This window comes from Delphinus delphis, chromosome 21 (genome assembly GCF_949987515.2).
Source record: "Delphinus delphis chromosome 21, mDelDel1.2, whole genome shotgun sequence".
In the NCBI taxonomy this organism is placed as follows: Eukaryota; Metazoa; Chordata; class Mammalia; order Artiodactyla; family Delphinidae; genus Delphinus; species Delphinus delphis.
The window spans coordinates 24,820,454-24,836,838 of record NC_082703.1 but is presented as its reverse complement, the minus strand read 5'-3'; the positions used below and the strand labels follow the sequence as shown (position 1 = coordinate 24,836,838).

The window sequence follows — 16,385 nt, the reverse complement described above, 5'->3', positions numbered from 1 at the left end:
ATTCATTTATTGAATCACTGATTATTCAGGGCGTAGGATGTTAAATGTTAAATCTGACTAGTTCACTTCTCCACAAGTTAAACAGTTATTTCTTATAGTGACTGATCACTCCTGCTGTCGTGATGGCCCCATGGAATCCCCAAGGGTCCTGGCTCGAGGAAGGAAGGAGGGTGGGAGTTGGAGGGGACGTCACGGGGGAACAGGCTGGAGTCATGTGGCCAGAGCTTAGGAAGGTGCCTGACTGCACACGATGGAGACTGTCTTGGGAACTGGAAATCATGATGTGTGCTTCAGGGACAAGGTACCATAGAAACAAACAACCAAATAAAACAAGGTTTATGGCTGTTTCCTCTGTCAGGCTTTGAATGGATTTTCCCTTCCTTGTAACGACTTCTGGAATCAGTTCTGACATATGTTGAGACAATTTTTGACCCAGAGGAAAATCAGTATAATCTAATTTTATAGAATTTTCCTCCATGATATCAATAACCTTCTCTCCCTAGGAAAATCGGATGAAATGCATATTGAGACAAGTAAATCTATCTGATAAATCATTTCACAGATGAGAAAGAAACCATGTGTGAAATGAAAGTAGATGTTTTTAAAGCCACTTCATTTAGCGAGAGGACCCTAATCAGTAAGTGGGTTTTTTCGTAACAAGAGAAATAGTGGGATGGAGATACGCCCACGGTTGCAGGTCCCAGGGCTGAGCAGTGGATTCTGGTCCTATTTCAGCTCCCTGGAGATTAGATCGCAAGCGTCTGTTTCAGCTGAATCACCACCGCCTTGAAGAGTTGAGGGAAAAACCGGTGAACTCAAGCCCCCCCAAACAAGCAAAACATTTACTAGCAGCATGAACCTGGCAGGGCTGAAAACAGAATGCCTAGCATCAGAAGATCTACAAACAACAAACGCTGGAGAGGGTGTGGAGGAAAGGGAACCCTCTTGCACTGTTGGTGGGAATGTAGATTGACACAGCCACTATGGAGAACAGTATGGAGGTTCCTTAAAAAACTAAAAATAGAGCAACCACATGACCCAGCAATCCCACTACGGAGTATATACCCTGAGAAAACCATAATTCAAAAAGACACATGCGCCCCCCAATGTTCATTGCAGCATGATTTGCAATAGCCAGGTCATGGAAGCAACCTAAATGCCCATTGACAGACGAATGGATAAAGAAGATGTGGTACATATATACAATGGAATATTACTCAGCCATAAAAAGGAACGAAATTGGGTCATTTGTAGAGACGTGGATGGACCTAGAGTCTGTCATACAGAGTGAAGTAAGTCAGAAAGCGAAAAATAAATACCATATATTAACGCATATATGTGGAATCTAGAAAAATGGTACAGATGAATCAGTTTGCAAGGCAGAAATAGAGACACAGATGTAGAGAACAAATGTATGGACACCAAGGGGGGAAAGTGGCAGGGGTATGGTGGTGGTGGGATGAATTGGGAGATTGGGATTGACATGTATACACTAATATGTATAAAATAGATAACTAATAAGAACCTGCTGTATAAAAAAATTTAAAAAATAAAGAAAATAGAATGCCTAGTACATATCCTAAAGCTCTTAATGAGGCTTTCATGCATATGGTTGGTATTCAATTATTATTAGAAGAATATTAATACTACATGTTTGCATTCATATAGGTGAGACAACAAAAGAACACCAATTTTCATGTTTCAAGCTCAAAAAGAAACATTTAAATAAATCTTATTCTTCAAAATAATCACCGGGAATGTCTTTGCAAATAATGTTTTTTGGGAATTATTTTCAAAAGCTAATTTTAGAAGTATAAAAGAAAATCAATGTGTCAGAATAATCTCTCTCTCTCTCCACACATACGCACACGTCAACCAAGGATAGCTATTAAATGTTATACGATCTTCCAAGCAGTATTTTAACACAAAACCATTGAAACCCTGTTTTTGCCTCTCTGACAGGAGACTCTGAATCTAACTGGAAGTTCAGCTTTAATAGAAAGTGGGCATTTACATTCTGCTCACTTGCATGCTTTTGTTTTTCTACGTTTTTCCAGACAGAGGTTTCTCATTTCTTTGGTATTTTTCACAGTCTTATTAAGTAGGCTACTGTTGCATGCCATCTCAATTCTATTTAGGAAAGAAATATAAATATTCAGTTTACAATGCTTAGAGTAGAACAGGGAAGGGAGGAATTAAGGATTCATCTGCACCTACATTTCTTCAAAAAGGCAACTTGTAATTCGATATCTCAATTATTTCAAGGCAACTCGATATTTCTCCTAAGGTTTTCCATCTCTTCTCTTACTTCCCAGACCATTCCCTAACTCTGGAAGGCACGCCTGCTCTCTGGCTCTACCACAGTCTTGAGGAAACTGTGACTCCATTACTAGGCCAAGATCCAGGAGAAACTTTGAAGAGAAGCATTATGGGTTTTTTTTTTGGTGCATACATGTTGGGAATACAAAAATGTACTTGGTAAAATGATATGTACATAAATCAGAATTGTAGTCTGAGCTCTGCACTGGTTCTTGTATTACCTCTATGAAACCTGTTTTATTTTTATTCTCCCTGGAATGACAGCTCTATAAACAATAAAGTCATTTCCCACTAGGTAATTATTGTTTCAAAGCATTTCTGAAGGCCAGGAGAGCTTAATTGTCACTTGCTCACAGGAGACACTCAGCGAATACGGGTGACTATATCAGTAATTACCCCTTAAGTGTGTTTTTATAAACTGCAAGGACGGTAAGACTCGTTGCTTCCCTAAGTTTGCTCATTTTCCACATTTTTTTCCACCCCTACGAGGGGCGGTCCCCGACTTCATGGACAACAGGGTCCCCAAGGGGTGCAGTCCTGCCACCCGCAAGCCCCTGACAGCCCCGCGTGGCTCCCGCAGGGCCGGGCTTCCTGAACAGCACCCGCGGTGACTCCCGGCGTTTCTTCGGAAGGAAGGCCCGGGGCTCAGCCGTCGGAGGGCATCACCACCTCCACCCCGGGCCACAGGACAACATAAAAAGGTCACCGAGGCCCACAGCACTCTGCTCACTAATCCTCGGGCTGACTAATCAGTTACTCAGAGCTACCACTTCTCTTGGACACCACGGACAGCCGAGAATCTGACAAGCTAACCTGCCCAAGGTCTTAGAGGGATGATGGAGTGGGTTTGAATCTGGTTCGCCATGCGTCCCACCTACAGGTGCTGCGTGGGGCAGCAGAGGTTTACGGCAGCGGCCTGAGGCCTGCACTTGTCATTACCCGCAGTTGCCCCAAAGTCGCGCTCACTGTCTTGGCTTCAGACACACCCAGCTCCGTCCGTGGCGTGGTGACACGGGCCCTCCCCCGCTCTGGTCCCCAGTGCTGTCACCTGAGCCGGCTTCTCTCCAGTCCTTCCCAGAACTGCCCCTGTTCCCCCTACCCCACACGACCGCAGGTCCAGATCTCACGCTCTTCGCATCACTGATGTGCCTGGGCTGCTCGGCTCAGCCTTTCTATACGGCTCGGCAACTCTGATGCTGACTGTTTTAGGGGTGTCCCAGGCCATGCTTATTCACTGTGTTGTATAAATAACCATAGTGCAGTGATATTTAGTTTAGGTGGTAAATTTTCAAAGGGGTGGACGTGGTTTTCCCTAAGAACTGAAGGAAACTGTGACCTTGAACCTGCACAGCCCCGAGACGAGTGAATTTACATTAACAATCGATTTGCTCTGCGGCACTGAATCGTGGTTATGGATTTCCTCACCAGGCCACAGAGACTCAGGCTGGACCCGCGCCGAAGGACCCTAAGAGTCATCGCACGTCAGCTGAGGCTTTCCTGCAATCTGTTAATCTTTGGTATTTGAAACACAATCACCATCCAAATTTTCCTATATAAAACTTTATGAAGACTCTCCTTGAGGATTGTAAAGTGCCCTGACAAGCAACAGATTTCATCCTAAGAAGAAGAAAGGTTACCTATGAAAGAAATGTTTCGACACACCATTGCAAACAGGAGCATGTCCCAAGCGTAACTGGGAAGTGTCCAAACATTTGCAGGGTGACTTACACCCACTCCTCGCAGGACAGAGGTAGCACATGCCTGTACGTGTTCCCGGAAGGTCAGAGGGTGTGCCTTACCTGCCGAGGGTCTAGCAGTTGAGCTGACGTCAGAGGGAATCACCATGGGGATACGTTCATCGTCTTGGGAGTAACCAGCTTGAATGGCTCGGAGGTAACTGTGACTCCGCGTGCGGAAGCCTCCCGGGAGGTCCAGGGCGTCCATGGCCTGAGACTCCACTTCACTGAAGACGGATTCACACACCGACTCGAGCTGCCCATTGACGTCCGCCTCGCTCATCTGCAACGACCGACAGCCCGGGTGACGGCGAGACCCAGCCAAGGTCATCACGGCCACGTCGCAGAAGAAAAGAGAGCACAGGTCACCCCCACCTTCACTTACCATCTTCCATTTTCAGCATAATTAATGTGAAATCAGCACTGGGAATCGTTACGCTTGGGAAACAGCTTACTGTGTTATTTCTTACAAAACACTAAGGAAAACTGCCAACTCCCAAGATGTCCTTGAAAGCCTGTGGACCCCGAGGCAGAACTTTAAAGCATGGCCGGTAGTTACTACCAGCGCAAGAGAGACGGGGAGCTTAAGAGTTTCGCACGCTGTTCACAACATTAGTCTTCCCTCTTTCTCCGTTTCCAGGTGATGCCTTCGCATCCTGGACTGTTTACAGCTCAGACAACCCCAGGCGTGGAGGCCGTACCCGCGACACTCATGGAAACGGCTCAAGCTATCTCAGCTGCTTCCTCTCAGCGTCCTGGAAACTAGCGCCCAGCTCGGCAATGCGCTCACATCCTTGTCCCAGGAGAGCAGCACAGGCCCGTGTCCGGGACGGTGCTGCTGGGTACACACAGCACGGGTATCACCTAAACTCCGGCGATGCCGTTTCCTTCCTTCAGTCTGGGATGGTAGTGCCTGTGCTTTGTTTGATGGTTCCGCAGGTAAAGTCATTATTTTCAAGCCTGAGATTTAATTTCCAGGTAGAGAGTCACCCTGGGAACCTAAACGTTCCAACTGTATTTCAAAAAGAAATGATCAGGCTTTGGCTAGCGGAGGGGTCGTAGGAGGTGTGCACGCGGGGGCCCGACCGTCGGTGAGCTGAGGGCCTGTGTGTGTGCAGCTGATGGCGGGACATGCCTTCTGAGGTTTCTAGGTGGTAACACTTCGTGTGTTTCCCAGGAGCCAAGTCTAGAGGTTTTAAATGGAAACCCAACAAAGTGACATAGAACACTAAGGAAAGGTTAAAGAGCACGGGGTGGGGGAGGGATGGGAATTTTAAGAACGAAAAGCCCCAGTTGGGCAGGTGACGTGCAGCTGCTCCCAGGTCCAGGGTTCGTGGGCAGAGGCGGGGGTGGGCCTGGGTGGCTGGTGTTCGCCCCGTGGTTGGAGGGGACTTGGATGGACGGCCCCGCCCTCACTGCTCCTGTATTTAGGGCCCACCCCCCGGGGGGCACGTACATGTTAACATGGAAGCGTGTGTGGGGATGCTTGCGGTGACCCTGACACGGGAGGGCTGAGGCTCTGGGGGGCGTGGGAAGGTGTGAGCGGAATCAGGGCTCAGGCAGAGGCCACAGACGGGGCTCGTGGAGGGGCCTGGAAACCTGGGCTGGTCTCCCTGCGCAGGCAGACTCTGCCCTCCGACCCCCTCTGCTCCCCAGCACCCAGTCACTCCTCCCAGCCGTGTCCTTACAGCTGCCACGACCTGGTCACTGTCTCAGCCCAGCACGTCCATTAGTCATTCATTCCACTGCTTGAAATGTCACCCACAACTTCCTGAACACCCCCGGTTATGTTGACAGGTAAATAAAAAAGTATTGTTTTAAACACCAAATTAATCCTTTTCCTCTAATTGTTCACAGAGTAAAAGCAGGTAAAAGCATCAGATTTCCCCTTCAATAGGGAAGACACCTTCTGCCCACCTCTAACTGCAGACTTGGGTATGTGTCCTGGCTTCTACCTGAGATGCTCTACCTGAATCCCCTGCTTCTACCTGAGATTATTCAGGAGCTAGAATAATGGCTCCTTTCCTTTCACTGGACAAATCCCAATGAGAACAGCCCATGGAGGAAGGCGCTGAGGGGGATTTAAAGGTGGGACTGCTGGCCCGAAGCCCAGGGTAAGAAAGAGCATCTTCAGGTTGTTCAGTCAGAAAAGACCAGAGAAAAATTAATGGGCGACTGCATCACCCGAATGGTCTGAGGGTGTCTGACGTCGGAAAGAGACACACAAATTCAGGGCAAAGACAAATGACGACACCCCACCACGATCGCCTTGGGCGCCTAGTGAGGGAAATGCATCTGAAACACTCGCACTGGTCTGAAATATGACATTTTCTGGAGTACAACTTCCTTTCAATCTAAGTTTTCCCTTATGTGGAATTATATCAAAAAGGCTCAGATTGTGTTATGTCATTTACGTCAAAGATCCACATTAGACAACCTGAAAAAGCCAGAAACAGTCATGCTGCCAGCGTCCATCAGCTCCAGGACGCAGGATTTCGGTGGATCCCTCCCTTTCTGCAAACCCGCCTGCGCCCAGGAGCTTCTCCATCGGGAAGAGACACTATCAACCTTGCACGTGCATTCCACAAACGAGTGATGGACATTTCCGTGAGGACCGTTCGGCCACTGCTTCCAGCTATAAAACTGATCAGTGAGGTTCTAGAAATGAAGGGGACTTTTTTTTCACCCAAACAAGTAGTTGAGAAGGATCTCAAACTGGTCTAGACAGGAATTGAAATGACCTGTTCTCTGAGAGCTGATTCGTTCACTAGCTTGAGGGAGACTTGGAAAAGTGGGTGTTTTGCTTGGCAACTCAAACCACAGCTCGGGCCTGCTGGAAATGTCCCAGGAGGACGTTAAGCCAGTGTGGTAAATAACCAGTGTGGGCTGAAGCAACCAATTTCTTTTGTGAACTATAAACGCAGAAAAGCACTTAAAGTGCTTCTGGAGAATGTGGGCACCGAGAAACCAAAGAAGAGAAAATTGGGAAGATGGTGAGAAAGGTGACTGTCCCGTTGGCAGCAGAGAGGTCGACACACAGCTGGGGGCGGGCTCCTCGGGCGTCAGGATGGATGACAATTCCAGAGCAAGCATGATGGTGAGGGTATGGGGGCCCTGGGACCGTGCGCACAGCTGCTAGGGGTGAAAAATGGGGCAGCCGCTGTGACAAACCATATAGAGTTTCCTCAGAAGGTTGAAACTAGAACTCCTGTCTGATGCAGCAATGCCACTTTAGGGTATACGTGCACGAGAACTGAAAGCAGGGACGTGAACAGACACTTGTACACCCGTGTTCACAGCCGTGTTACTCACAGTAGCCAAGAGGGGGAAGCAACCCAAGTGTCTGTTGATGGACAAAACACAATGTGGTCCATTCACACAATGGAACATAATTCAACCTTAAAAAGGAAGCAAATTCTGAAACAGGCTACCGCATGGATGGACCTGGGGGAAAGTGAAATAAACTAGACACAGAAGGACACATACTGTATGAGTCACTCATGGGTCCCTGGAGGACTCAGATCCACAGAGACAGAAAGTAGACGGTGGGGCAGGGGCTGGGGGAGGGGAAAGGGGAGTCAGTGTTCAGTGGGGACAGTGTCAGTTTGGGAAGATGAGAAAGTTCTGCAGATGATGGTGGTGTTTGCCCGACAATGTGAATGTACTTGATGCCACTGAACTGGACACTGAAGGGCGGTTAAGATGGTAAATTTTACGTTATGTGTATTTTACCATAATTTTTTTTAAAAAAGGATGCATGACAGAGAGGAGCTACGATCACACGGAAACAGCTTTTCAAAGATGAGAAAAAGCTAAGAGACGACGGCAGGACCTGACACGGAGGAAGACAAACGTCCTTCCTTCAGTGAGTGAGGATGCAGGGGGCCCCCCTGCCCCCGTGCGGGTCTCGTGACATCCCCCTGCCCCGGCACCCGTCCTGATGTGCAACAAAGCATCCGCTGCAGCCCTGAGCCTCCCGGGTTCCTGGGAAAAGGGAGCATCGGCAGAATTATCCGAATGGTGGACGAGCAGAAACAAAGTAAACGCAGACTGTCTAGGGACCGTGACCTCAGGAGATTCGGTCAGGCGGAGCCTCAGCACAGATGCCGCCCCAGGGGCAACAGGAGCAGCTCAGAGCCTCCCTCACGCCCTCGGCCTCGGGACCTTTTTTTTTTTTTTTTTTTGGCGGTACACGGGCCTCTCACTGCTGTGGCCTCTCCCGTTGCGGAGCACAGGCTCCGGACGCGCAGGCTCAGCGGCCATGGCTCACGGGCCCAGCTGCTCCGCGGCATGTGGGATCCTCCCGGACCGGGGCACGAACCCGTGTCTCCTGCACCGGCAGGCGGACTCCCAACCACTGCGCCACCAGGGAAGCCCCTCGGGACCGTTTTGTCTTCCCGCCCAGGGAGTGGGCGTAGCTGTCCCGTCCCCAGAGCTTGCCCGCTCCCATGACAATGGCCACATTGTGAATCCCAGGGCGAGACTGAAAATATTCCATCGCACTAGCCATACGTTGGGTCATAGGCACACTGAGAAGCAGGCAGCGGCGTGTACGAAGCGGCGACTAGGATGTGAGGGGTGAGGAGGGCCGAGTCCAGTGGGGAAGAGGGAGAAGATCTGTAGGGACGCGGCGAGGCCCCCCGGCAGGTCCTCCTCTTCCATCTGGGGCCTCCGTCTCGCTCAAGCAGTAAGAGCCAAGGGGAAGGTTTGGACACACCTGCCACCTGGCATCTTCAAAGCATAAGGGAGGGTGTGACCTTGCCGGCTTTCCTGGAGCTGAGAGGGTGTCTGTCCCCAGAAACACCAGCAAACTTGGGCAGCTGGCGCTGGGAGACCCTGCGTGTCCCCTCGGGGTGGGACCCAGACCCTCCACATGGGGGGCGTGACGCAGGGAAGGAGGCTGCTCAGCACAGAGGGGACGGAGGGGACGGAGGCCAAGACGGCCAGCTAGTCAGCCACCCCGGCTCAGAGCAGGTGGGAGAAAGAATGACAGAGCCATAAATGCAGCCCCTGCCCCCCGCAATTAACCTTATAATGTTCCCGGGGGCGCAACCAGGCCAGGATGACTCCAGGCTGGAATGTGCGTCTGCTCGCGGCCCGAGGCCCTGGCAGGGGCCGACTCAGGGCGGGGTGGGAGGGCGGAGGGACCCCACCTGGCTGACGCAGCTGGCCTGGCTGAGGGTGCTGACGGCCCGCATGTAGCTCTGGTTCCGGGAGCGGAATTTCGGGGAGCTGTAGTTGGCAGAGGGGTCCAGGCTGTGGCCGGCAGGCCCGTCACTGGCAGCTTGCAGGTAGCTCTGGCTACAGGAAAGACACGGAGAGAAGAGAAGAGGCTTCCGTGAGCATCGCCGCAGGGCCTGTGCGAGCATCGCCCGGAGGCTGTTACCAAACTTCGTCCTGCGGTGGACACACCTTTGCCGCACGTAAACATGCCCGACAGACACTCGCACAGACGCGATTTCCTCCAAAGCAATAGGGGAGCCTATGTGCAAAGTTGCTTTGAAGCCTGACTTTTCATGATCAGGTAGTGACGTTAGGATCGCTCCACATAGAATAAAAAAGGGCTGAAAGCACAGGTAACTCACACACCACAAGAGCGAATTGGGGCCAAAAAACCACGAGAGTCTCATAAAAATCATGGTACACACTCAGAAAAATAAAAGAAACAAAAATCGAAGGCTTGCCTTCAGTTTTAACGTATGATAAGTTGTGCAGATCACGCAATACAGGCAGAGAGCAGACTGAGAAAACACATCCGTATTTTGTTATCATAATGATCATTTTCTCCCAAACAGCTTTAAAAATCTATTTCCTCTGGGATCCCTTCTCGTTATTTTGCAAAATGTCAGACGTACGGGAAAACCTTGAGGGTGTCTGGTATGTAGAAGGTGCGGCTTAGCTTACGTTTCTGACTAACCGAACTCCTTTCAGGTTTTGGTGACAGACTTTCCACAATATAGTAGGAATTCCTCTTATTTGACCCCAACCTGGAATAATGTGGACACAGATAATGAGTTTATTCTTCCTTCGTATTGCAGATCACAATGGGAACATGAAATAGGATCAGGGCACAGGCCTGTGTATAAAAATGTGTATAAATGTCAGGTTGCTAATTCTGACTCTGTATTCGGCTGAAGAAGGTTCCCTTGTTTTTCACAGTAAATTCTTGATGTAAATTGTTTTCTCTGTGCCTTACTTCTTTAGAAATGGGGCAGAAGAGAAAAAAATGGGCTCAATGAAAAGTTCTGATTAAGCAAAGCCCATTTCTTATAAAGTCATTACTTTGGGTAAAATTAATAATATGTATTTTTAGATATTAATAGAATACAATTTATATCATAACTTATAATAATAATAATTTTTGTTTTAAAACCAGGTGTATAACATATTCCAGCTCCTACCTTCCTTCTCTCTACTCAAAACAAAAAAACAAAGGAAAAAAAAAGAAAAGAAAGGAAAGGGAATGGGAGAGAAGTGAGTGTGGAGCCAGCGCTGACCTTGGCTCGTAAAGGGTGCAAGCCCCGCCCACGTCCTCGTCAGCCCCGCTGCTCCGGGCCGGGGTCTGCACCAGCACGGCTGCGGGTCCCTTTGCGCCTCCGTGGGCCCGCAGCTGGAAGGGTGTGCGACCACCCACAGCGCCCACGGCCGCCACGTGGGGCGCAGGCTAGCTTGGACGTGACCTCGTCAGCCTCACCTGCACTGTGTTTAGTCCAAGGTCACCTGCAGGGGCTTAAGCATCGCGGCCTCGGTGGTGTGTGTGGAGGTGTGCTGCCCGGACCCTCAGGCTCTCGGCCTCATGTTTGTGTTTGCAAAAATGAAACCTTTCTGGGTTCCCCTCTCCTTCTGTTTCCTTGAATCGCTGACCTCACGCTACGATTTCTACCTGTTAGCACTTTTAGCTTCCTTCCTTCCGACAGAAGAGCTTTCCCTGCTGATTAACACCGCTCTTCACCGTTTCAACATTCTCAAATTGAAGTTCTGAGAATCTTTAAGAGAAGGGCTGTGTCTTCTTGATCTCTGTATCCAGATTTCCAGCCCACAGCCTGGCGCCGTGAGCCGGGGGCTGACTCAGAACTACAGCAAATGCCCCTTCGGTGGTGGCTGGGTGGGACCCACACACGATTCCATGTATTTGTGAGTCTACGTTTCAAATACATTTTAAAAACCTCCCAACCATCTCCTTATTCCAACACAGGGTAGCCCCTTAAAGAAGAGCTTCCGCTATAGAAAGCTAATCAGGTGGTTTTTACAGACTCACAACAGTTAACGTTTGCTATACACTGTTATGCTGGATCCCTGCAAGCTTCTGACCCGGCACCAACCCATTCAGCGCTCGCGGGAACCCCACACAGTAGGGCCTCATTGTGCAAACAGGCAGACCGAGGCGCACCTTGCCCAGGTGCCCCCGGGGCGAACGCAGAGCTACACTCCGGGGCCGGGCAGCCTGGCTCCGAAACTCACGCGTTTAGCCCCAAGATGGCGGCTGCTGGGTCACAGGAGCAGACGGCCCAGGAGGTCTGGTCCTCTATCACCAAATGTTTTACACGTTAAAAATAAACCCAACTGTACCTCATTAGGGTTCATAGCACGTTCAACATTTTAATAGCTTGGCATCTTCTAATACTGCCCAGGAAGGCCAGCGAGCCTCAGGAATCCCAGACCCCAGATAGATCAGGAGCTGAGACGGGGAGGAGAGTCGACGGTGGAGGGGCAGGGCTGCCGGGACCCACTGGAACCGGGGCCGGGACCCCAGGACCTGTCCCTCTCCCTCAATTCCTGACGACGGAGTTCTGCTCTTCAGAAATCCGTCTTCGGGAGTTGATACCACTTTGAAGCTCCCTTAAAGCCCCTCAGTTATTCCCTCCTACTGCGACATCCCAGTTGTCAGGCGTGGAAATACATCTTCATGTATAGACTTTCCGGTGGCTCAGAAATTCTTAAGAGGAAACCATAGAACGTTTTCTAAACTAACATGAAACATTTTTTTCCAGTTTTTTTCCCTTTCAAATGATGCCCACGTTAGACAGTCATATGTGCGTAAATGAGATTGGAAACCTATTTTGGAAAGCTGTAAGGGTGAAAAGGAGTCGTATAAAAGAGGTTTCCTAGTTTTCTACTTCTTCCTTTCCCTCTGCAAACTGTGTCAGAGTGGTTTGCTGGATCACAGGCTCACAAACCTCTTCTGTGACTCCGGATCACTGTAAAAACAAATTCACGTAACAAAATACACGCCAGGCCTCTGTATTCAGCTATTCAGATCCACGTGGGTATGCTTGAATATTTAGACAAAATAAACAATTCTCTTTTTGTCACCTTAGAAAAACAGTAAAGACTCTAAGTAGGTTGTATGAAGGAGAAATAAAAGAAAACAATTTTTTTCAAACTAAATGTGTTTATTCTAGATACAGAGGGCAACTTTACATCTTTATAAATGGAATCTGACTGGAATGGCGTGCATATATGACCACTGTCTTCACTGCATTACATGGAGAATGGAACATTCTAAACATCGTTACAGATAGGGGTGTGAGAAAGTGTGTGTGTGTGTGTGTGTGTGTGTGTGTGTGATATAGATGTGTGTGTGCTACTCCTCCTACAAAATGGAAATTATTCTAATGTCTTTCATCACACATGTCACATAAGCTTGCAATTAAGTGATTTCAGAAAATTTTTTTCCAGATTATTTCCATATTTAGACTAAAAGGGTCCTTTAAGCTTTAATTGCAGTCGCAGGAGATGAAGGTGTGCTTGTGCCCTAATTACACCATGCTGGGCCGGGGTGTCTGTTGGTGACAACGCAAGCGCTCAGACCCTAAAAGTGACACTGGAGGACCTGGCACTCGGGGCCTGGGGACAGCTGAGACCTTCCCACCTCTATGGAGGCTTCTGAAACGGGTCAGGAAACAGGCTCAGAATCAGGTTCCTTCACCTGACTTGAAGGCTGGCGGGGCTCACGGAGGAATGGCTCACGTCATGTGGCTGGAAACGCACCCGGAGAGGAGGTGGCTGACGTCCGGGGTTCATTTGCAGCCCGGAGTCCGTGAACTTCCTATACTCTGCGGAGGCTGCCCTCGCGTCCTGCACTTTCCCCTCGTGCCTCGCTCGACCGTTTGCACCTGCCGCTCTGATTCTGCTCCTCTGTTCCTCACGTGTATTATTATACTGGCCGGCACCCCCTGCGGGGTAAGGCCTTTGTACCTTCCCACTAAATTCTGCAGATTTCTTCGAGCGGGTGCTAGGAAAAGCGTCAGGCATGGAAGACAGCAAAGATGGAGGAATAACTGCCGGATAAAAATGCAGGGCACCCAGTTGAGTTCGAAGTTCAGAGGAACAGCAAGTACCTCTTAATATCAGTATGTTCCAAACATGTCTCAAATGGGATATCCCTGTACTAAAAAAATGCACTGTTGACCTGAAACTCAAATTTCACTGTTTGTCTTTCTTACATCTGGTAGTGCTACAACGGAGGTGTGCTCAGGGTCGTGGTGTCGGGGACGCAGACGGGAGCGTAGGTGTCCCTAATGCACAATGTCTGGGAGTTTGGTAGAAACGTCTTAGGACACACCTGGGGGAGCTGACGGGGGGGTGGGGGCTGCTCAGATGGGGCCCTCATTTTTCCGGGTCAGATTTTGTCCGAACGAAACATTTCAACCGTTTGATTTTTTTGAAAAGAACAAACCTAGGTGAAGTCATCAAAAGAACATCATTTTTTCTAAAATAGAAATCAAGGAATAGAAAAATAAATACCACTACATCGTGATAAACGGAGACAAATTGATACACGTGAAATGCGCAGATCTCATATTCAGGACTCAGGGAACGCTGACAGTTTCCTTTCTGTAACCCTCACCCACACGCTCATCGGCATTCTGGGTTGTCACTGTTCTCAAGCTGAACCATTGTACTGAAAGTGAAGTGGTGTCTCGTTAAAGTTTACTCCTCATTTCCTGGATGACTAATGATGTGATGGTTGGTTATTTGTACATCTCCTTTTGTGAAGTGACTTTTCAACTTTTGACCCCCATTTTTAATGGGGTTATTTGTCTTTATAGCTTTGTTTTGTGGGAGTTCTTTATGCATTCTGTATTCAAATCCTTTGTCAGATATGCATTTTAAACGTTTTCCTTCACTTTGTGGCTTGCCTTGTCCCCTTCTTATTGGAGTCTCTTGGTGGGCAGAAGTTTTAAATTGTGATGGTTAGACTCACTCTTCTGTCACATTGATATATTCTGTCTTTTTGAGTTTTCCTTATCCTGAGAGATTTCACCTCCCGCGGGACAACTGGAAATGCCTGGAGATATTCTGCTGTCACAACTTGGGGGGCAGGGTGCTGGGCAGAGGCAGAGATGCTACCAAAACTCTATGGTGCACAGATAGTCGTCAACTGAAAAGAGTCGTCTGGCCCCAAATATCACTAGTGCTGAGGTTGAGAAACCCCGGTCTATTCTGACACCGACAGCTCTCTGTCTTAAGGGCAGATGGTCTCCAACCCACAACAGCGTCATCCGTATTCTTCTCAAGTGAGTGCACGTCGGGCATTCATGAAAATAGACTATATTATAAAACAAACCTTAACAAATTTGAAAGAACAGAAATCATACAAAGTATGTTCTTGGACCAAAATAAATTAAACTAGAAATCAATAACAGAAAGATTTCTGGAAAATGCCCAGATATTTGAAAGTTAGGTCTGCAGTGACTCAATTTTGATATGAAAACAGGTTCTGAAAAGCGACCTGTTTGGTCCATCTGATTAGACTATTTGATGTCCATGTGATGAGTATTTGTTCATCTTTATTAGCAAGGATTGAAAGATGAGCAGATTATCAAGACTCCTACATCTTTTGGTCAGACTCTGTATTTTGGCAGAGTATGTGAAGCAGAGACTCAGTTTCTAAATGAAGGAACTCTACCTTTTCTCCGTCATGCTGAAAAGCTGATATATAATACTATGTAGGTAATATTCCTCCCCTTAACTATGCCTTCTTTGTAGTTACTTCCTTGTAGTAACCCCCATTTTTAATGGGGTTATTTGTCTGAAAGAGATAATATCTTTTGAGGAACTTTGGCATGGATTTGGTTTCGGTTGTTTTAAGGATTAATCAATGAAATGCCTTTATCAACTTTGCAAACTTTTTTTAATATATGAATAAAACAGACCCAGAAGCTGGATCTCCTGCTATACTCACATGCCTGCTATCTATCAACTAAAGCTATCATTACTGTCTTGGACAAAGTGGCAAAAGATAAAATAAAACCTTTATGTGAATTAGTCAGTAGGGTCTGACACATGCTGACAATGTTGCTCACTAGCATAGCACCTCAGTACAATAAATTTCAATCAGTCGACCATAAAGTGAGTGTTTCAACTAGAAAAAACAAAGACAAAACAAAACAACATCAGTCTTCTGAATTGGTTCAAAGAGGAAGTCTCAATGGAAATTTAAACCTGTCCTGTACAGATAAGCAAGGGGAGGGAGAAAAGCTAGAATGAACCATGTTGGATCAGATTACAGTCAGAGACATCGGTATGAATTCATGTTCGGCTTGATACAGACGCAGATGGGTAGACTAAGTAAATAATTATAGATATAAGCGTGTATACCAGCTCTGCCTGCTAAGGAAACCAGAGCACATCCAGTGCCCAGATCTTGGTTTCTAAACACCATTCTCCTGAAAGGCAACAGGGATCCTTGAAGAGACAGCTGGTTCCCGGGCTGGAAAAAATCAGATAGTGCGAGTTGTCTAACGTTGTTCTTCTTTGTCAAGATTGTTTTGGCTCTTCCAAGGTCCTTTGCATTTTCACACACATTTTAGAACCTTCCTGTCCGTTTCTCTAAAAAGTGAGGCTGCTTTGAATGGCATCGGCTTTGACTGAGGTTGCACTGAAATGATACCTCCATCTGCGGAGAATTAACATCTTAGCAACGTTGCAGTTTCCATCACAATTTCTCTCTCCATTTGTGTTGGTCTAATTACATGTATACATGCTACACGTGCACATCTCATACATATACAGTGAATTCACAGATAAATGTCTCACACAGATATCTAGCACATACATAACACACTCCAGAGTGTACGGCTGCTTTCTGTAGCAGAGTTAGTTCTCCGGAGCTCCTACCTGGGGCGTTTTATTTTTACATTATGTGGTGGTGGTCTTTGTCATCTGTTTGGCTCACAGACGTCTCAGTCCTTTTGTTGTTGTTTGTTTAGAGAATTCGCCACTGTGACAGGCAGAGGTGGGCTCCTCTTGCAGGACTACACACGTTAACTAGTTCCTTTCTCAGACTCCCCTGGAGCCGGGGGAAGGGCACATGACCTACGCTCC

General features: G+C 48.0%; 1 protein-coding gene across 2 annotated transcripts in view; it reads right to left on the bottom strand.

Annotated features, from left to right (window-relative positions):
- The window catches only part of DLGAP2 (DLG associated protein 2), a 719,605-nt gene that overhangs the window by 45,808 nt on the left and 657,412 nt on the right, over positions 1–16,385 (bottom strand). For both annotated transcript variants that reach the window (XM_060001227.1, XM_060001228.1), the window contains exons 8-9: positions 9,209–9,356; positions 4,119–4,338 (exon numbers count right to left, since the gene is read on the bottom strand). In XM_060001227.1, coding sequence (XP_059857210.1) covers positions 4,119–4,338; positions 9,209–9,356 — 368 coding nt within the window. The remainder of the gene's footprint in view (positions 1–4,118; positions 4,339–9,208; positions 9,357–16,385) is intronic.